This window comes from Tasmannia lanceolata, unplaced genomic scaffold (genome assembly GCF_043159265.1).
Source record: "Tasmannia lanceolata isolate RefF3 unplaced genomic scaffold, GAP_Taslan_0.1 ptg000011l, whole genome shotgun sequence".
Taxonomy (NCBI): Eukaryota; Viridiplantae; Streptophyta; class Magnoliopsida; order Canellales; family Winteraceae; genus Tasmannia; species Tasmannia lanceolata.
In genome coordinates this window covers 2,297,628-2,320,308 of record NW_027518688.1, presented here as the reverse complement: position 1 = coordinate 2,320,308, position 22,681 = coordinate 2,297,628, and the positions used below count along the sequence as shown (strand labels likewise).

At 39.1% G+C, this 22,681-nt stretch overlaps 1 protein-coding gene across 4 annotated transcripts in view; it reads left to right on the top strand.

The window, feature by feature from the left end:
- Nucleotides 1-22,681, top strand: part of LOC143886368 (ARM repeat superfamily protein) — a 152,480-nt gene that overhangs the window by 50,401 nt on the left and 79,398 nt on the right. For all 4 annotated transcript variants that reach the window (XM_077390305.1, XM_077390307.1, XM_077390308.1 and 1 more), the window contains exons 28-30: nt 8,371-8,516; nt 8,665-8,745; nt 8,840-8,937. In XM_077390305.1, the coding sequence (XP_077246420.1) occupies nt 8,371-8,516; nt 8,665-8,745; nt 8,840-8,937 (325 nt within the window). The remainder of the gene's footprint in view (nt 1-8,370; nt 8,517-8,664; nt 8,746-8,839; nt 8,938-22,681) is intronic.

Here is a 22,681-nt window from a genome sequence, read left to right as displayed (position 1 = left end):
TGGAAGTGAATGATACTTATTCACTTGAACAAGGTCTGATCTAATTAGTACCCTTGTTGTAGATATCAGTGAAATTGATTGAAAGCCTTTCTCTTTGAACTTTGGTGTCACTTTGACCAATTGGAGAAGAAAGAAAGAGGGGATGTGCAAATGATTTTCCAAAGGGGAGGGGGAGAAGGGTGGACGGATTTTGGAGTGTTCCAGCTTTGGAATTCGTTCATCCTTTTCCCTAATTTAATTCGCAAAGAGTTTGGTTTGATAAGTCCTTTTTTTTCTCTCTCAATTCCTACCCAATTGAGAAACCAACTTGTATTAAGACTCCTCGAAGCATTGGGACTCTTCCCAAACGTCCAAGGCTGAGTGGGGTGCCCCTCACTGATGGGAGTTTGAGTCACTCTTTAGCCCATTAAGGCCCTCTCAAATCAGTGTTCGAGTTGGAAACGAATTGCTCACGTCTAGATCCTACATTTTTGCAATTCGATCTCCAAGAGGAGTTCTTGTGCAACTCGAACTCCTAGAGCAATTGGAAAACATTTTTCCACCCCTCCCAACTGTTATGGGCGTGTGGTGGGCCCCACCAACCTTATCCAAAGTGTAGGAGAATTCCAATTCTCTATTCCGTTCCAATTTCGCACCTCTTGCAAAACCGGTTTGGGAATAACTATCGTCATTTGGATTTCACATTATTATTGTAACGACCCAATTCCGTAACTGAGTCGCTACAAACAAAGAACCTGTTAAGACCACAATAATTTTTTTTTTGAAACCATTACTTCAAAACTAAATAAACCATAATTTTTATTTTAATAACATAAATAGTCCCACTACAATTATTTTAACTAAATATCCCAAAATAACCTATCTCTTCAATGTCCCAAAATAAATTAATCATATCCAACTCAAAGAAAACTTAAAATAACCAAAAGAATCGACTAAAGGCATCGTCTCCTCTATTTATTCGCTCCTTGACTTCTCCTACGCCTCTAGACATCTCCTCTATTTATTCGCTCCCTGACTTCTCCTACGCCTCTAGACATCCTTCTCAAACGCTCCTACGCTCGAGTCTTCTAATCCTGGGGAGAAATGTGGGTCAACAACAGGTCGATAGAAAACGAGGCAAGTATAAAATTTCAATATCAAACAGCAGTTCAGGATTAATATTTAGCAATTAAAACAAATAAAATAAGTTGAACAATTACGATTTTTCCATAAGAAATGATTTCTATAAAGTTCTACAAAAGAAATAAGAGAAACTGATTTAGAGAAGACAAGATATAGGTACAACTGGCATAAAAAGAAAAACAATACGAGTGTCAATCAGTTCAACTCTTAATCGTTACGAATTCTTAACCCAAGGCACTCCGGCTCCTAACTAGCTTGTTGCCTGTGCCGACACAGTCGGTTCCGCGTGGTCGTATTCCGATAGATCATACCGCATAGGGACTCGTAGTCTCCATAGGATTCCGTCATCAACGAGGGGTTGCGCGGTTCTCCCAAGTTGTATATACTTTAATTATCCTTTTCCTTAATTCCGGAGATGATTGAATGGTCTCCCATTACCCTTCCCTATTCCCTCTTTGAATAATTTCCTATATCCCTATTTATTTTTTTCAAATCTTTTCGTGTTATTGAAACAACAAACAATTTGGCACTTATCAATTAACATTCAAATTACGTTCCAAAACATATGATGTACAAAACTACGATCATTAAATAGGAATACAACTTAGTAAGAAAATACAACTAGAATACCTCTGCATCCCTATTGCAAGAATTGAAAGTCTATACAAAACAAGTTTAGCTATCACCTGCCTTTTCCAACTGAAGATGTGAAGAAAATTAAAGGATCTCTACACAGAGATGAGGGTTGACCAATCCTGTAAACTAGATCATAAACACAATTGCTAAGTTTCTCATATGATATATAATATGTAACAAACCATTTATGTGGATTTTCACTGGTGGAATAAACTAATATGTACTAAACCATTCATAAGGAATTTGAAAGGAAGCCATTAAATCCATTTCAACGAATACAACTGTTGGTAAATTCATTTGGGGCGTACACAAAATCATTTTATCAAATATATATATATACACACGGAATTGCTAAAATATAACATATATATATGTGTGTGTGTGTATGTATATATATATATATATATATATATATATATATATATATATATATATATATATATGATAAGGAAACACTTTATTTAATTTATGTTCATAGTACTGTTGGAAAGACGCATATATAATAAGGATCATTTTATCTACTATACATACTACTAGAACTATTTGAACCAAATATACACATGTGAAAGATTGTTCTTATTTACTATAGGTACATACATCTGTTGGAAATCAAGGCCTATATATAAAAGGATTCTAGTAGTTATCTATATACAGATATTATTTGGAAATAAAAAGAATAATTTTATTTGACATATTGACATAGAACTGTTGGATAAGACTTATGTAGTAAAATCACTCTACTTAAATTTATTCATAGACTGATAACGAAATCATTTTTATTTAATTTATTCAACTAGATCTGATGGAATAGAGTACACATGTAAAACATAAATTTTGTATATGTATACGTATATGTACATACATATGATGGAATCAGAATACATACACTAATATCAACTCATTTATTTTATGCGTATAAATCCGACGGAACCCAATTTCGTATAAAAAATTAATTTGTTTATCTATCTACTTAGGTCTGTTAGAACTTTATACCTATGTAAAAAAAAAATCACTTTATTTTTTTAATTTTTATAAACTCGTTGGAAGTACATATACAGAAAAATTATATTAGTTCACCATTTATATAGATCTGTATACGGAAAAGATCATTTTATTTATTTAATACGTCGGAAAAACTGAAAATCAGAAGACCCTAAGATTTTTAGAGATAATAAATGAAATCCCAAAGGGCAACAACCAAGAGGGGGGTGAATTGGTTGTTTCAATTTTTTTATTTGAAAAGCTAGGGCAAGTGAGTTTGGCCTAATTAGTTCTAACCCTTGTTCAAGTTATATTATAAATAAAAGGGAAAGAGATTACCAACACCGCAAGAGACAGGAGGAAGAGTAAGGAGACCGCACAATGATTTATAGTCGTTCGGTCACAACTTGACCTACTCCACTACCCAAGTACTTCGCCTTTCCTTGTGATTTTCTCCACTATGGTGAGACTCCTTGACGCCGTCTCACAAAGCGTATACACATTCACCACCTCAACAAGGGGACACACTCTTGTATTACAAATCCATCTCAAAAGATGTTCTTCTTCGTTGCACTCCGGCTTTGGAGCAAGAAACTCCTCTTTGCAATCTCAAATACATATGAAAGAAAGAAGAAGGAAAAATGAAGAACACTCAAGCCTCTTATAGGCGTATACAATTCTCAAAGCTCACAAGACTCCCAATGATTGAAATTAAACGCTTAGGGAGAACCCCTTGGCAAGAAGTGAATGCAAGTTTAAATGCTCAAGAGATTTGAAGAAGAATCCTTTTGATTTTCAAGAGAAAGCTCTAAGTTTGATTTTCAAATGCTCATAAGGTTATAATGAGGGTCTTTGTTGGGGTTTAAATAGCCCTAGTTCATTTGTGAAGAACCAATGGGAAAATTGTAATAAAACTGGTTGGTTGCACCTACTCACTGCAGACCTCAACAACTAATTCGTGATACCGTCGTGGTCGACCGAGCCACGGCGGTCGCCCGCCCTTATCGGGCGCCTCTTTTTATTTTCAAAATCTTTATCGCCGCAGTCGACCGAGGTCAACACGATCGGCCACAGAGGGCTAACTGTTTGAAAAATATTTTGGCTTGAAAAGGCTTATGCTGTCAACCGGACCTTTGCGGTCGCCCTCCACTGGCAAACTGTTTCTAAAAAATTATCTTGCCTTAAAATGTTCCGCGGTCGACCGAGGGGGTCGCGGTCGACCGACAATACCAATCTGGATGTTTTCTGGATTTTCAGAAACGAGTTTGCTGTCGTCTGTATTGTCCCGGTCGACCGGCCCGATAAATTTCGAAATGCCCTGGAATTCCAGGTTCCATCCCGCGGTTGCCCGGCCTATCCCGGTCGACCGGCCCTGTGTTAAAAATCTAGTTTTAAAATATTTGTTTGAGGGACTTTAGCCCATGGTCTTTGGGCTTTAATCATCTGTTTTCAAATATATTAATGCACTTAGAAAAATGGTTTTAAAGATGATTTGAAAACATTAAAACATGCAAACACAAAATGCCAAGAGGACTCCCATGCATTCTAAAAACTATAACCTTGGGTCTTCTTGATTTTCAATCTTGTTGGGCGCTTGCATGATCTTCTCTTTGTCTTGAGATAGTCTTCGAACATGTTCTTGCACTTGTGGTTCCCTTGATTCTTCAATACACCATACGTCTTGAAGGGAGACCACCAAGACTTGACTTCAAGACTAGCCCTTGTTTTTCTTGCTCTAAGTGTTGACATGAATGAACCTTGTCTTAATCACAACACTAGAGCAACCATTAGCAAATTACCATCAATTTGGGTTTGTTGAAACTCAAAACAAGAGAGGGATGTACCCTTGGGCTTACATTCTCCCCATTTTTTATGATGACAAACCTAAATTGATTATGGGGTTGGAGGTTCCCTCTTAATAAAACATTTATGTACATTTTGCCTCTCCGCAATATATGCTTATCATACATATGAAGATTAAAAGATTTATGATACAATTTAGAATAAATGACAATGAGTCCACGATAAACATAGGTAGAGCTAACATGGTGACTAGGGAAATCATATGCATGGAACACAAACGTGTGAGAGCCAATAAGTGAGAGCACACATGCATACATAAGCAATTTACCATTCTTCTCCCCCTTTCGTCACATAAAAAAGAATGGGGAAGGATAAAACAAGTGAATATCCCCCTTTTTTTGTTTTGTTTAAAAAAAAAAAAACATTTTCTCCCCCGCTTTTTTCTTTGTAAAATACATGCCTAGATACATATAGTATTTAGAGAGCAAATAGACATGATCATGGTCTTGATGAAGCCTAATGATTAGATGTCTTAATTAGAATGTGAGTGTATACTCTCCATCTTACAGGTAAGAGGACTAAGAGTACAAATTGAGTAGCTTTTAAGTTTAAGTCGACATCATGACCATGCTTTCCATAACACACAAGCATTCAAATATATAGAATATATGTATATATTCTTTTACCTGTTAAAGTGACCACATATTCAAACCACTCATAAGATCACAAAATCTCTCCACTTAGGGTTTTGGTGTATCTGTCAGCAAGTTGAGCATCAGTGTGAATGTACTGAATTGATATGTCGCCTTTCTGTTAATGATCTATAAGAAAATGATGTCTTATCTCTATATGCTTTGTCCTAGAGTGTTGAATATGGTTCTTGGTTAGATTGATAGCACTAGTGTTATCACAATGGATTGGAACACACTTAAAATTGAGACAATAGTCTTCCGAGGTGTTCTTCATCCAAAGGACTTGTGCACACCAAGCTCCTGCAGCAATATATTCGGCCACTGTAGTGGATAAGGCGACCGAATTTTGCTTCTTACTAAACCAAGAAACAAGGGATCTACCTAGGAACTGACAAGTGCCGCTTGTGCTTTTTCGATCCACTCTACATCCGGCAAAGTCAGCATCTGAATATCCTACTAGGTTTAAATCATTGGAATTTTCATACCAAAAACCTAGGCTAGGAGTCCCCTTGAGATATTTGAATATTCTCTTGACACCTCGCAAATGGGATTGCTTAGGGTCTGACTGAAATCAAGCACATAAACAAACGATAAACATGATGACCGGTCGGGCATGGCAATAATCCAAAAATCATCTTTCTCCGCCTATCTATACTCTTAGGCTCTATATGTGACAAGAATGCAGCAAACTCACACACATTTCTATACTGAGACCTTGTTTTGACTCCTTGAGAGGTATCACCGATGACTTGGGTGACCGGATAGAATCCGTTTCCTTTTTCCTTGATCATCAACCTCTTTAGGAAGACTTTCTAGCTCTAGTGTCTCTAAGGTTTTGCTAATATTATCAACAGGCACTTCATTTTCAATTTCGTTTTTGTTTGTGTTTTGGGGAGTAACCTCATAATCTTCATCATCATGTGATCTTTTCATTTCTTCACTAAGTTCATCAAATTTCACATGGATGACTTCTTCAACACATAGTGTTCTTCTATTGAATACTCTATATGATTTACTTCTAGTAGAGTATCCAAGAAAAATACCTTCGTCGGATTTGTCATCAAATTTGTGAAGGTTATCTTTTATATTCAAGATATAACACTTACATCAAAACACCTTAAAATATTTAATATTAGGCTTTCTATCATTCCAAAGCTCATAAGGTGTTTTGTGAGTGTGAGGCCCTAATCATGACTCTATTAATGACATAGCAAGCCTTGTTAACGGCTTCCGCCCAAAAGATTCTAGGCACATTTTTGTCATGAAGCATAGACCTAGCAATTTCCCGAAGAACCCTATTTTTCCTCTCCACTACACCATTTTGTTATAGGGTTCTAGGTGTTGAAAAATTGTGATCATTTCCATGTTCTTTGCAATATGAACTAAAATGATTGTTTTCAAATTCGGTTCCATGATCACTCCTAATTTTTGAAATCTGGCAACCTTTTTCAACTTGTAATCTATTGCATAAAGTACAAAAATTTTCAAACGTTTCATCTTTGGATGCAAGAAAACACACCCAAGTAAATCGAGAAAAATCATCAACAATCACAAACACATATCTTCTACCATTAAGACTACATGTTTTCATGGGACCAAACAAATCCATATGCAATAATTGTAATGGTCTAGAACTAGATAGGACATGCTTGGGTTTAAATGAATCTTTGTGTTGTTTACCAAATTGTCAACCTCTACATACAATATCATTCTCATATTTCACCTTCGGTAAACCTTTCACAATTTCTTTTGAAGCAAGCCTCGACATTAGATCCATATTCGCATGTCCTAGTCTTTTGTGCCAAATCCATGAATTGTCTTCCGCAGAGGAAAGACATTTTACGCCTTGGTCATCTAGCTCTTCTAGGACCAATGAATATAGGCTTCCGTCTCTAGCCGCTGCAAATTTGATTTTACTCTCATTTTTTCTCTTAACTATGCACTTGTTGTTTTTTAGCAAAACTTCACAATTAACATCGCATAGTTGGCTAATACTTAACAAATTTTGATGTAGGCCTTCAACAAGAAAAACATTTTTTATACTAAGACCTTTGAATTTAGTACCTTCCCCAATGATTTTCCCTTTCCCATTGTCTCCAAAGGTGACATGCCCTTGATTTCCCATGACAATGCTTGAGAATTTGGTGGGGTCTCCGGTCATGTGCCTTGAGCATCCACTGTCCAGGTACCATCTATTCGTTGTGGCTCTTGAGCTCAAGCACCCCTACAAAATGGATTTAAGTCTTGCCCTTAGGTACCCAAGCTATGTTGGCTCCTCCATTCTTAGTATCAATAGACTTATCATTTCTTACCCAAACAAGGTTAGATGATTTTCTCAATTTATATTGATAATTATAATCATTGTTTTGAAAATCTTATGATTTAAGGTTCAATTTACGATCGATTTACGATTCTTAGGCAAAACGATTTGAATCCTATGATGAATCTTAATTTGTATGAATCTTACGATTTTTTATTGAATCTTACGATTCGATCGTAAATCGTAGGATTCATACGATTTATGCGATTTATCCAAATTAAGTTTTGTACAAAAGAAAATATGCCTTTCTTTCAAAAGACCTCATTTCCTTTCTACATTACAAGAAGCCTTTGAAATCCCTCTCATTAGAAGGAAGAAGACAGAGGAGGATTAGGACATCGAACAAATCGAACCAATCGATTGATATTTACTTGGAACATACCTTATTACGAGTATAAACCTGATTGCTATTTACTTGGAATATATCTTATTGTGAGTATTCATCAGACGACAATCCTCACCATTAATCCATCAAAAATTGCTGTCTTCGTGAATGTCTGCGACCTAATATTTTTTTTCTGTTATTGTTGTCAAGTAATATTTGAATTTCAAATCCATATGTTGAGAGTATGTTGGAAGTTCCTGCTTTATTTCTGATAGTATGGGGTACATTAGGATATGTTCCTTTTAAATACTATACTTTGTTTCATTGTTGGTAAACACATTAATTTATTTGCAAAACTAATAATTTTTTTTTTCAATTAAAAAAATTTCTTCTCTCTTTGCTAGCACTGGTTTTGTATGGGTGTCTTCCTAAACATATCATTCAAACGGATGAAAAGATGATAAGCATGTATATTATGTCTTGGACTGCAGGCCGTGCTGTGATCAATGCAGCTGAAAGTGGTATATCATTTCCGTTGAAAAAAAGAGATGTAATGTTGGATTATATATTAACTTTGATGGGTAGAGATGAAAATGATGGCTTTGCTGACAATAATCTGGAACTTCTTCATACGCAAGTTAGTATTTCTCTAAATCTATAAATTTCTCAATGACCTATATACCAATTTGCCTTTGCTTTTGACACAAACTTCCTAATTGTGGTTTTTTCTTTTTTCTTTTTTGAAATGGTGACTTCCTAACTATGTTGTATGGATGCTCTTGCAGACTCTTGCTTTAAGTGCTTGTACTACATTAGTTTCTATTGAGCCGAAATTAACGATTGAAACAAGAAATCATGTTATGAAGGTATTTATCCATCAATTTATCATTGATAGTTCTGATGCTTATCTTAGTCTTGCTTGTTTTACTGTGTGTGACTAATGGATGATGACCTTGACAGGCTACCTTGGGTTTCTTTGCTTTGCCAAATGAACCATCTGTTGTCGATCCCCTTATAAACAACCTCATAACTCTCCTATGTGCAATTCTTCTCACAAGGTATTGTTTAGTTTTTTTACATTATTTATTGGGAAATGTTATCATCACTACTGTATTTTGATGATCATACTCAGTTTATTAAAAGTACGGTATGGCCCGCACCATACGATGATCCAAACCGTCCATTAGATGGGCCTAGACCTGGCAAACGGGTGGGTCGGGTCAGGTCAACCCGCGGGTCATGCGGGTGCGGATCACGCGGGTTGCGGGTCAAAATGACCTGCATTCCTACGGGTTAGCAACCAGGTGACCCGTACCCAGTGCGGGTGGGTCGGGTCGACCCGCGGGTTACCCGCATGTTTTTGCAAAACAAAGTTTTTATTGGGCGGTGATAAATTCACCCCCTTCTATGTATGAATTCACGCCCTAATTTTCAAAATGGACGGTACAGGCTACACCATAGGATGATCCAAACCGTCCATTTGATGGGCCACAACGTAAATAGATCGTGCCTCAAAAACCATTGCCATAGGATCTCAACCGTTTGATCTATAGAAGTTTCCATATTGTCAGTCCCTCTTTAGATCGGAGGGTTAGAATCATCCTATGCTAATGATTTTTTGGGCACAACCTATTTACATTATGGCCCATCAAATGCACTGTTTGGATCATCCTATGGTGTGGGCTGTATCGTCCAATCGTCCATTTTGAAAAATAGGGGGTGCATTCAAGTTAGAAGGGCTGATTTCCAGACACAAGTGCACTATTCCAGCTCCAATCTATCGACAATACTTAAAAAGCTTTATTAATTCAAATGTAGAACAGTGACACTGAACTTGTGTGTTAAAAACAGACTTCAAAAGCTACAGTCGAGAGAAATGGCTCTTGATCTTGGCCCTTGATCTCCTTTTCTCTTTTAAAATAATAAAATAAAATGGTTAAAAAAATGCAAAAAACCTGCGGGTTGACCCGACCCCACTCATGTTTTTGCCTGTTGGGTCACCCGCGGTTCGGTTTTGACGGGTCACTAAAAACCCGACCCGTACCCGCAAATTTGCGGGTGGGTTGGGTCGACCCGCGGGCACGTGTCGCGTTTGCCAGGTCTAGATGGGCCACAGCCTAAATAGGTTGTGCCCCAAAAATCATTTCCATAGGTTGATCCTAACCTTCCGATCTGAAATTTAGAGTGTTGATCCTAACCCTCTATAGATTCGAAGGGTTAGGATCAACCTATAGAAATAATTTTTGGGGCACAACCTATATAGGGTTTGGCCCATCTAATGGACAGTTTGGATAATCCTATGGTGCGGGTCACCAGACTTTTAATAAAGTGAGGAGTGCAATCTTCAAAATACAGTAGTGCTGATGACATTTCCCTATTTATTTTAGTTGTAGTTAAGTTAATGTAAACAAAATCTTTTCTCTTAATGAGCGATTCTTCTCATGGTGTTGTTAATTATTTTTAGATGATTAACTTAAGCTCTCCTCATTTTTTGTTTGTTAGATGTATCTTTGTTGTATTAGTGATAAGGACACAATCCAAAATCTGCCTATTGGACACAAAGGTAGATTGATAACCAGAGATAACTGAAGGCATCACCACCTTGATTCGATCCACTAGCACCTTCGCAAGCACTTTATATAGACAACCCACCAAGCTAATGGGCCTAAAATCCGAGATTTTGACAGCTCCATTAACTTTAGGAATAAGAGGGATAAAGGTGGCTCCAGAACTTCGATCCAGAATCAAACCATTAAAAAAGGCCTGAAAGAATCGCATAATATCATCTTTTACAAAGTCCCAACAAGATTGAAAAAAAGCCAAGCAAAAACCATCTGGGCCAGGAGCTTTATCCCTACTCATAGAAAAACAACTTTTTTAACTTCATCTTCATCAAAAGGAACCTCCAGAGACGTCCTTTCTTCTAAAGATAACCCTTTAAACACCACTCCCTCCGGGATGGGACGGATAACATCGTCCGAAGAATACAAGGACCCATAAAATTCAAGAATGGCACTGGAAATACCATCATTATCATTGATCGTACTGCCTTCCACATTAAGAGCAGAAATACGATTACTTGGCCGACGAGCACTGGCCATGGCATGGAAATAGGCCGAGTTCCTATCTCCTTTCAACCATTTCACCCTCGACTTTTGTTTCCAAGAAATCTCCTCTCTCTGTAAGATACCTTTGTGTTCTTCTTTAGCGCGGCCCAGTTCAACTGTATCAGCTCCAGAAGCCAAACCATCCTCAATATCCACCTCAACCTCTCTCATAAAGTTTTCCAGCCATCTCCTTCTAGCCAACTTAGTCATTTTGCCCTCCACCACCCAGTTTTTCAATTTTGCTTTCACACACCTTAGCTTCATACCAATGGTCACATCAGCTTGACCAGTCACATTCATAGAATTCCATCAATCGCTCAGCATCGACTCCATATTAGGTTCCAGGAGCCAGACAGTCTCAAATCTGAAAGGCCTAGTTCCCCATGACTCCAACCTTGGATCCAATATTAAAGGGCAATGATCAGACACCGAATGTGGAATAATTCTTTGGAACACCTCAGGAACTAGGCTTAACCAACCACGACAGATTAGGAAACGATCAATGCGACTAGGACTCTCCCCTCTACACCAAGTGAATCTACCCCTAGAGAGCGGCAAATCAATGAGGTTGTGCGTAGCGATGAAATCTGCAAAAACCTGCATATTTGAATTTGATCTCCTACACCCCCTGCGCTCGCTAACCACTCTAATTTCATTAAAGTCGCCTCCTATGCACCCGGGAACCTTCCAAGAACCCCTAACCCTTTCCAATTCCTCCCTCAAAAGCTCCCTCCCCCCCCCCCCCCCCCCCCCCCCCCCCCAATGACAGGACCATACACCCCGGAAAACAGCCACAATGAAGAATCCTCCGCTCTACGAAGAAGCACAGTGAGAGAAAATTTTCCTGTCATAACGTCCTCCTTCAGCCATTTAGATCCATCCCACATAATTAAGATACCTCCAGAAGTTCCAATGGATTCAATGAAAGAAAATTCCCATTCTGCTCTACCACCCACACTCCTCACCACCAGATGATCAATAGAACCCAACTTAGTCTCTTGAATACATACAATATCCGGATTCAAATTCACCACAAGATCTTTGAGCTGAACCTTCTTTTCGAGCGATCCCAACCCATTAACATTCCATGATAAGATCTTCATTAAGAAATCTTTTTGGAAATACCCCCCCTCCCCCCCTGCGATTATAACACTTCCGCTCAGAAAGACCCACCACTCTAGCTTTTCCAGACGAAAAACCCCCATAGGTCACAGCAGATTTCAACCTCTTGAGTTCTCTTTCCTTTATGCTAAGATTCCCGGAAAAGCTAACCCCCACAGAATTTCCACGATCCTGATCCCTTTTCTCCGCAACTCTTATCATCTTCCTGAAGTCGCCTTCCAAACCCGGATAAATAAAACCCAACTTCTTGTGATTGACCAAAGTCTCAAACGCATCAAGTTTCCAACTTTCCATTAGTTGCTTTCTTTTCTATAGAAAATGACTGGATATTTGTGTTTCTGTAGAGCTTTTGACTTTTGATAAGTTTTCTTAAATTCTGAAACAGTTGTAACTAAATTAACAAAATCCTCTCTCCTTCACACTCATATCGTTGCAAGTGCTATTTTTTATTAAAATGTAGGTAGCTATTGGTATGCAGTTTATGTTATCTCCACAAATTATTTATTGTATGTTAGACAATTTATCTTTATTGTATTAGTTTCTATTAGTTGTTTTCTTGGAAAGGACAAGATATTTGAAGTTCCTTTAAGCATTTGATTTTTGACAACGTGGGAAATTGTGCTGAAATGGTTTTGAGTAAAGCATATATAGCTGGATGTTGGTTGTAGGAGACATTATTATGCATTACTGTTGATTGATAAATTTGATTGTACCATAGATTCTTACTCCCCGCATCATTGTCAACTGCCCAAGTTGATTCTCTTTTACCTTGGTTGCATTCTTGTTCGAGTCTGCGATTGGCCTTACAAAGTCAGTCAAAACTCATTTTATTCTCCCAAATTTTATGACCACATAACCTGAGTACTTGGCCGCGTCAACCGAGTACTCAATTGGGGCCAACTAGGATTTGCTTTGCCGTGTTTGGCCCTGCATGCCCGTTTTGAAACATTGGATCATACTTTTGTTTTTGAAATGGCAACATAATATATATATAAAAGAAAGAACCGAGATGGTCCTTAAGGATTACAACCAAAGAAAAAGAGAAGCAAACAAAATCAAGGCGGAAGGAAGTCAAACCATTCCAAACCCAACGTAGACGCACCCACCCTAGCTAGGGAATCTACTTCTCTATTAGCAGTCCTCCTTACATGCTTAAAAGGAATAGAAGAACCTAGCACTAGGTCTGAAATCTCCTCAAAGAAGGAAAGAAATCTCCACGGAGGAGCCGCAACTCCCGAGAGCCAACTGATAACATTTGAAGAATCGCCTTCCACGATAACCTTGTCATAAAATTCGCTATCCAGATGCTTGATATCACAATAAGCCGCCTTCACCTCCGCCTTATTTGAATCACTTATTCCAATGGCCCAGAATATGCCTATAAACCTCTTCCATGGAATCTCTGCACAAGCCTCCAATTCCAGCTGATCCTGGATTTGCATAAACAATAACCATCAAAATTCAATTTCACCAAATCTGCAGGAGGGGCTTCCCAATGTTGATTGATTTGAACTGTGCGCTCCCCTTCATTGCAGATTATTTGCCACCCTTCCCAAAAATCAAAAGCCAATACAAATCTAAAGAGAGGAAGACTCCTAGCCCAAAGAATTGAAACAACTACGATCCTGACATACAACCAATAAGGAGATTTAGCCACCCCTTCAAACACCCTAGAGTTTCTTTCTTTCCATATCACCCACCAAGTGGCCAAAAGACAAATCTTCCATAGCACCTTTCCCTTCTTTTTCCATGGGCATAACTCTCAGCTCTTAATCAAATATGGAATAGATCGAGGGAACACCCAACAAAAACCAAATCGCGATAGAATAAGACCCCGAACTTCTCTCGAAACCTTACAATGAATAAACAAATGATCAATGGACTCTCCATCTGATAAGCACAAAGGACAATGATCCACCAATCACATTCCTCTCTTTCTTAGGAATTCAATAGTCTGGATACGCCCACAACAAACAACCCACCCAAAGAAACTCACCCTAGGAGGACAATGAAATTTCCAAATCTTAGCTGACAGAGAAATCGCTTCACTAGGCACTAAGTGAAAGTAAAAAGATTTAACCGAAAAAGAACCTGATGTGCTCCAAACCCACACTCTTCTATCAACCCCACTCCTTTTGATATAACACCCTTCAATCCATTCAAACAACTGATGGATTGAATCCAGTTCTCTGTCAAAGAAACCTCTTTTGAACTTTGGTTTCCAAACCACCTTCCGATTTACCCTTTCAAAACACTCGGCAACAAAAGCCTCCTTGTGGGAAGAAACCTTAAATATTGCAGGAAAAAGCTCCTTAAGAGGCACAACCGAACACTAGGTATCTAACAAAAAACAAATCCGATCGCCCACATAGACTTTGAAGCGAATGCCTTTTCTAAACTCATGAACCATGCTCAAAATATCACGCGAGACAGTCAATCCTTTCGGCTTATATTCATCAGCAGAGCACCACCTCCCCTCCCTAAAGCCATACTTGCTCCCAATCACCTTCACCCACAAAGAAGATTGCTCCACCCCAAACCTCCAAGTCCACTTTCCCAAAGGGGCTTGGTTGAAACTCTAAACTCTCCTAATACCCAAACCTCCTTTCTTTATCGGCAAACAAACAGAATCCCATTTCACCACTGGAATCCCTCCCTTATTGCTTGTACCTCCTCATAAGAATCTATGTTGAATTTGCTTTATTCTCAAAACCACACTCGCCGGGCACTTATACATGGACAGAAAATAAATTGAAATATTAGATAACACTGCCTTGATAAGAACCAGTCCCCCTCCTTTAGAAACTAGATTACGCTTCCACGATTCCAATCTCATTTCTATTCTGTGAACAATTGGGTTCCAAGGATGCTTGTTCAGTCAACCCACCCCCAGCGGAAGGCCAAGATAAGACGCAGGCAAAGACTCCAAAGCACAACCCAAAATCTTCGCAAAACCAGATGCTACACTCGAAGGTATATTAATTGCATATAACCTTGACTTTGAAAAATTAGATCTTTGACCAGAAACCAACTCATAACGCCTTCAAGGCCGCCATTATATTCAAAATATGAGAAACCTCGGGAGCACAGAATAGAAGAGTGTCGTCTGCAAACTGTAAGAGCGAAACCTCCACTCTATCCCTTCCTATGAGAAAGCCTTCAAACAATCCCAAATCATTTCCTTTTTGCATCAATCTGCTAAGGGTCTCAGCAACAATCACCAAGAGAAAAGGAGATAAAGGATCCCCCTGTCTCAAACCCCTAGAAGATTTAAAGAAACCTTTAGGGGAGCCATTAATAAGAACAAAAAACCAGGTTGATGAAATACAATTCCTAACCCACCTCTCCAACGGCCACCAAAGCCCATCCTCCCAGGTAGATAATCGAAACAATCCCAATCCACCCTATCATAGGCTTTTTCCATATCTAGTTTACACAAAACCCCGCCCTCTCCGCTTCCCAAATATGAATCTATTACTTCATTTGCAATAAAGAACAATCCAAAATTTGCCTTTTACAAACAAAAGCACTTTGACTATCCAAAATAATTGAAGAAAGAACCAATTTGAGCCGATTCGCCAAAACTTTAGCCTAAACTTTATAAAGACAACCTACCAAGCTAATCGGACGAAACTCCGACACCTTCGATGCCCCCTCCACCTTAGGAATCAAAGAAATGAAAGTTACACCTGTACCTCGGTCAAGAATCAGTCCATCATAGAACTTCTTAAAGAATCGCATAATATCATTCTTAACATACGCCCAAGAAGCCTGAAAGAAAGCAAGACAAAAGCCATTAGGGCCAGGAGCCTTATCTCTTGCTAGTGAAAACAAGCCTTTCTCAATTTCCTCCTCCAAAAAGGGAGATTCCAGCTTAGCGTTCTCCTCCAAACTTAAGTTGCCAAAAGAAACCTCTTTAGGGATGGGACGTAGAACTCCATCAGAAGAGTACACGGGCCTGTAGAACTCAAGAATCTCCTTTGAAATATCCTCCTTGCTAGACACCCTAATCCCATCCACAAATAATGATTCTATTCTATTCCTCCTCCTACGCGCACTAGATATAGCATGAAAATATGCTGTATTTTTATCACCCGCTACAAGCCACTTCACTCTGGATTTTTGACGCCAAGTTATTTCATCATGAAGAAGCAACCCTTTATGCTCTTGCTTCACCCTCCCTAACTCCTCCCAGTCTTCATCCGAACTCAAACCACATTCCCCTAAAGCATCCAGCTCCATCATTCAATTTTCCAACCATTGCTTCCTCCCATGAGAAATCTCCTTCCTCTCCTTCACCCATTCTTTCAACTTCCTCTTCATATGCCTCAACTTGTTACCAATCATCATGTCAGCCGAACCCACCGTGAGACAAGAAACCCACCAACCTCCTAATCTTTCCTCCATTTGAGGAAGATCAACCCAAGCTAACTCAAACCTAAAAGGAGGAGGGCCCCAAGATTCCAACCTGGGATCTAGAAAAATAGGACAATGATCGGAAACCGAATGAGCTAGAGCCTTCTGGAAAACATCCGGAAGAAGGTCCAACCACTCACCAGAAACTAAAAATCGATCAAGTCTACTCCTACTCTGCCCTCTAGACCACGTGAACGAAGCTCCTGTCAAGGGCAAATCAACCAGCTCATATTTTGGCTCACTCTCTGACACCCCAACCTGTCTCCAACTTCCTTTATTTCATTGAAATCTCCCCCAATACACCAAGGGTAAGGGCACAGATCTCTAACCTTCCCCAAATCCTCCCACAATAAACCATTCTCAGCTCGAAGAACAGGACCATATACTCCAGAAAAAATCCAGAACGAATTGTCTTCCACTTTTCGAAATGACACAGAGATAGAAAATTTTTCCCGCCACTCTTCCTGATTTCGCCACTTGACATTATCCCAAGCAATCAAAAAACCTCCAGAGGCACCAATTGAAGCTAAGAACGCAAAATCCAACTCAGCTTTAACACCCATACTTCTCACATCAGATCTGTTAATAGACTCCATCTTTGTTTCTTGAATACAGAATAGATCTGGATTCAAGGTCTTGACCATCTCCTTCACTTGAATTCTCTTTTCCCGAGTCCCCAAACCATTTATATTCTAGGAAATAATCTTCATGATACCACCTTGTTGTTAATGATCTTCCCCTTCCTACCACTAGTATTCCGCCCTTTCACCTTTGAACAGGAAACCTTCCAGCTTGACCCAGAATCATAGTCAATAGTCGATTTTAACCTGAGCAATTCCCGATCTTTCCTCCTCGAGCTGACCTCTGAAATATTAGCTGAAAAAACAATGCTTTCGGAGTCTCTTAGTTCTGCAGTCTTAATCTCAGATCTAAACTCTTCCTTAGGACTCGCATATCTCAAGCCCAATTTCTTGCTGACTCTCAAAGTATGATCAACCATAAAATCAGGAGCCTCCTCCCGGGACCCCTCCCACTGCTCCTTGCAATGACTACCCTCCGACGAATTCAAAGCTGCAACATTCCCACCATCTGTTCCCCCCAGGAATTCACTCGGGCTCCCGAAACTGAACACAATGAGTCTCTTTCAAAGCAAACTTCTGCCTTTTAGAAAATCCCTGATAGCCACCCTTGACAGACTGAAGAGCTTCCAAAGATCCTACCAACTTAGCTGCTACCGAGTGAGTCAATCCCACCGCTCTGCGGAAACTTAGATACAACTCTGAATAGGAGCTCCCCATTGAAATCTCAACTACATTACCAAAGGAAGACTCCCTAAGAGGCCCAACCTTAGACCTGACCAAACATTGGATCATACTATTGCTGGTTAAATTTTCATAATCCTATTGTTTAATTACGTAGGCTTTTCTTAATTGCATCAAATATTAAATTTGTTGCCTTAGTTGTTAACAAGTCAATATAAGATTGTGTACTTAAGTGTTTGAATATGAGCTCTATATATCTGTCTTAACTTATGATGCCAATGATAAGAGGGGCATGTATCTTCAGTGATAGCTACATCTTTACATTTACCATCTAATAAATCACAACCACAAGCAGAAAAAGATGAAGCATCATTAATCATATGCTAATGATATGCCTATATTAATTATATAGCCTTTTCTGCCAATGGAAACTTTCCCAAAATGGAAGTGGTCCTTTGGGAAATATCTATAAATTTGCACTTCATGTTAGGGGCATGGTATGTATCAGTTAGTGATTTATTTCCCTTGTAAGTGGTCACACAACTTGCTTTTGATGGGCATGCTTGTCATGTGAACTATTTCTGTACCTACTGTAATCTTTGTGAAGAACTTGAATCGTATCAGTTTTGATATCGTGTTTGGTGGATACTGAGTCCACCGACTTTCTGCAGAGCTTGTTGTCACAAACTATGAAAAATTTGCCCAATTCCGCCACTTACTCTCTACTTTGTGCTAGAGGTTCATTAGAACTCTCTAGAATTATGTTAGAGAATTCTTAAAACCTTGTAAATATGTGTAGAAGAGTAGAAGACTCTAGAAGTAAATATTTCGAGGCATGTAAGTATTTTATAAGTGGTTTATATATTTGTCGAGAATATACTTGGAATATTCTTAGAATTGTCTAGAGAAACAAGTGTGTAGAAAGAGATCTAGAAAGTTCCCTTGAGGCCTCTAAGGGGGGAGAACCCTCCATTTGTCGACCACCTCAGAAAGTTATACACATTGTCCAAGTTATAGGAGCTCCCTCTTTTCGAGCACTATGTGTGTTCCCTTAGTCTAAGTGTTACACAAGAAGCAAGGGAAGGAGTGGTTGGTTACCTGATCAGTGGTAGCGTGGAGACCAAGTAGTTGGGTGGAAGACTAAGTTGTGCTAAGCATTGGGGTGCTAAGTGCAAGTGCCACACTATTTCAACTAACAAAATTGCTAACTCCGTGACAAGAGTGGTATCAGAGCCACGGTTACAAGAGGTGTAACCTTTGCAACAAATGGGCGTTATGGCTTCTACTGGATTGGAAGTGGCTGAAGGTGATGCGGGGTGCAATTCTCATCTCATGCAAAAGAGGGGGGGAGGCTACGGACTTTGTGGCTGCCGTAGAGGATCGCATCACATGCATGGAGACCCGCATCAACGAGCAAAGGCAGGACATTGAGGAGCTCAAGGGTGAGGTTCTTATCATGCTCAATCAATGGGTGGATGAACAAGCTAAGGAGAAGGAAGCGTTTGAAGCTTCTACCATGGAGAAGGATGCTATCCTCCAAGCCCAAGTGAAGGAAATGTGTGGAGACCTTGTTGCATGGAATTGCATCATGGCGATTGGAGACCTCATTGTGAATTATGCTCTCAAGTAGGAATTCATGAACCCAATCCTTACATGTACTGTAGATTCTAGGGAGCTAGAAGATTTTCTATGGCAACTGGAATGCTATTTTGAAGACTTGAAGTTACCAAGATTAAGGAGGAGGATGCCTAGGTTCCCGCTACCTCTATGTAACTCAGCGACACTGCTGCATCATGGTGGCATAGGGCTCATGTTGACATTGAGAAGGAATCCTGCACAGTTGATACATGGGAAGACTTCATGATGTAGACTTTAAGTGGAAGCAATGATGAAAATTTGCAGATCTAGTCTGATCTAGATCTGGAATTTCATGATCATATCTACAATTATTCTAAAAACTGTGCAGAAAATCATAGAGAATAAATAAAACCACAAGAAAAGATAAACAAGAATAATAAAGATGGATTAGAACCGAAATTTTATTGAACTTTTGGTAGAAAATTGCAAGAAAGATACTTCGCATAGCGATGAACTCATGCAAAGAAGAAGAAGAAGAAGAGATAGAAGACCTTCAAATCTCGGGATATCCTCTCTAACTTCAATGATCTTACAAGCTTAAAATTTCTTCTCCACAAGCTAGGGTTTACAAATTCTCTAAAAAAATGAGCAAAAGTCATCAAACGTCCCCAAAAGAAAGATGAAAGAAAACCCCTTTAGAATCTCTTTCCAGAGACTATCTAAAGGTCCCTTTGGGATCTCTTCCTAGAGACTCCCTAAAGGGAGAAGACCTTTCTTCTCCGGGAGAAGAATGATAAAGATGATGATGGCTCCATAAAAGGAAGACGAAAGAAAATTCCTTTAGAATTTTTTTTTAGAGACTCTTTAAAGGTCCCTTTAGGATCTCTTCCTAGGGACTCCCTAAAGGGAGAAGACCTTTCTCCTTCAGTAGTAGGATGATAAAGATGACGGTTCCCCAATAGGAAGAAAAGGATGACGAATGAAAATCCCTTTGAAATCTCTTCTAGAGACTTTCTAATGGTCCGTTTAGAATCTCTTCCCAAAGACTCCATAAAGGGAGAAGAGCTTTCTCCTCTAGGAGAAATATGATACGGATAATATTTCCCCAAAGGGAAGACGAGGAAGGTCCCCTCCAGAACAAAGAAATTTGCTCCGAGAGGATCTGTTCACAAAAATTAGATCTTTCAAAAGTCCCTCTTTTTGGAGGATAATTACTCAAAAGTTGTATATAGATAGAGAACCTCTTGATGGATAATTAGAGGTATTTTCTTTCTCCAAGAAATGTAATTAATGGCCAAAATGAGCCGGAAGTGTACGTCCCCACAAAAAAATTAGTAAACCGTCTTCTCGCAAGAGATAAATTTGATCCCAATATATGTTATGTGTGTGATTCTCTTTTTCATGCATGTGAAATTTGTTGCGAACATCACCATTTTTTTAGAAATATCTTAATGGAATCTGGTTGTTGTCCTCTTATTTCGAGTGTATGAGAAGTTGCATGTTTCTCACATTTTGACTAAAACATTAACATAGTCCCAAGATTTCTGGTGCAATCTAGTATTTTTCTGAAACCAAGCGCATTTCTTTTCGATAGTAGCCCAAATCGAAATATATCGTCCGTTTCGGCGAAATTTAAAACCATGATTGCTTCTAGATCCTTAACCAAAAGCTTTACTTTATTTATATGATGAATTCTTTCATTTTTTATACGAATTAAGTGAAACAAATAAAAAGTTAATATCGAACATTGACTAATAGTAGTGTAAATCGTTGAGGATGGCCTTGAAACTTGTAGGAGATAACTGCCTTCACCATCATAGAGCTACTGGCAGTCTCCCTTGGCTAGTGTCAATCTTGATGTCAGTGGGCACCATGTGTCAGAATAATCTCATGGTTATTCCGTGGGGATTTGTTATAGAATAATATTGGAAATACTATGGATTTCATTTGCACAATATATCATGTACGATTTTTAATATGATACATGTTTCTTAGAGGAGCTTACCAATGTTTTGACTCTTGTCTTAGCAATCAATTGTATACACCTAATAATTTGTACTTTCAGCATCTTGAATTTGTATGAATTTGAGAGGTATCAAAAATACATTCTCGGTGTATCTGCCTCCTATTTTTGGGAACAACATTTTGTTGGCATTTGCTTTGAGGAAATAAATCTTTGTGGTCTCAAATATTTTTTGATTGTATATGATAGAATAAGCCTATAAGCCTATATGCCTATGGGCATTTTAGTCATTGTAGTTATTGTACAACTTTTATTATATTAATAAAAGGGTGAGGGGGAGATACCCAACTCACACACTTTCTCTCTAATCTCTTTTGCAACATGGTATCAAAGCTCTAGGGTTTCTGATCCCTAGGGAAACTTTTACCCTCCATCTTCTTCATCAACCCTAACCCTAACCCTAAACCCTCCCCCTTCTCCCTCTCTCTCACCTAACCCTAACCCTAACCCTAATCCGCTACAGTACCGCTACAGTACCGCTACAGTACCGCTACAATACTGCTACAGTACTGCTACAGTACCGCTACTTCTCCTCTCTTTTACCCCGCCCCCCTTCCTGCCCTCCCCAGCACCCCGTCGCCCCCTCCCTTCAAACCCCACATGCTCCACCTATTATACCCTATAAAACCCTCTTTTAAACCCAATCTATTTTCTGGTCTTGCGTTTCATTGTTTTTCTTTGCTCAATGTGCTGATCTTCTTTAATCCTCTTCTCCATTTCTCTTTCAGCATCTTCTTGGTTCTTTATGGGTTTCTCTATACTCATGTCCTGTACCTTTGACATCGTCATATGACTCTTTCTATTGATTAGTTGGGTCTTCCTATCTTTCTCTCCTTTCTATTTGCTGTTGCCGTTGGTCGTGGTTTCTTTGTTCGTCTATATTCGTTGTCGTTATGGATCCTCCCGTCATTGTTGATCCTCCATTGGCATGACCACTGACGTCAGTGCCTCTACCACAACCTCGGCCCCTTCTTCTTCTTCTTCTTCTCACTTGGCACCTGTGGAAAATTCTTACCCACAGTTGAATATTGCCAAGTTTGATGGAACCAACTATTTACCGTGGAAGGTTGCGATTGAGACTTACCTACTTGGGCGAGGCAAAGTTCGTTTCCTTCGTGAGGATCCTCCTTCGCCTAAGGATCCTACGTATACTCGCTGGGAGCAGGAAGATGCATTGATACGGAGTCTTCTATGGCAGAGTATGACTCTTGATATTTATTCTACTCTGATTCTTCTTCCGACTGCGAAGGAGATCTGGGATGATACTGCAGTGACTTATTCTGGGGTTGAGAAC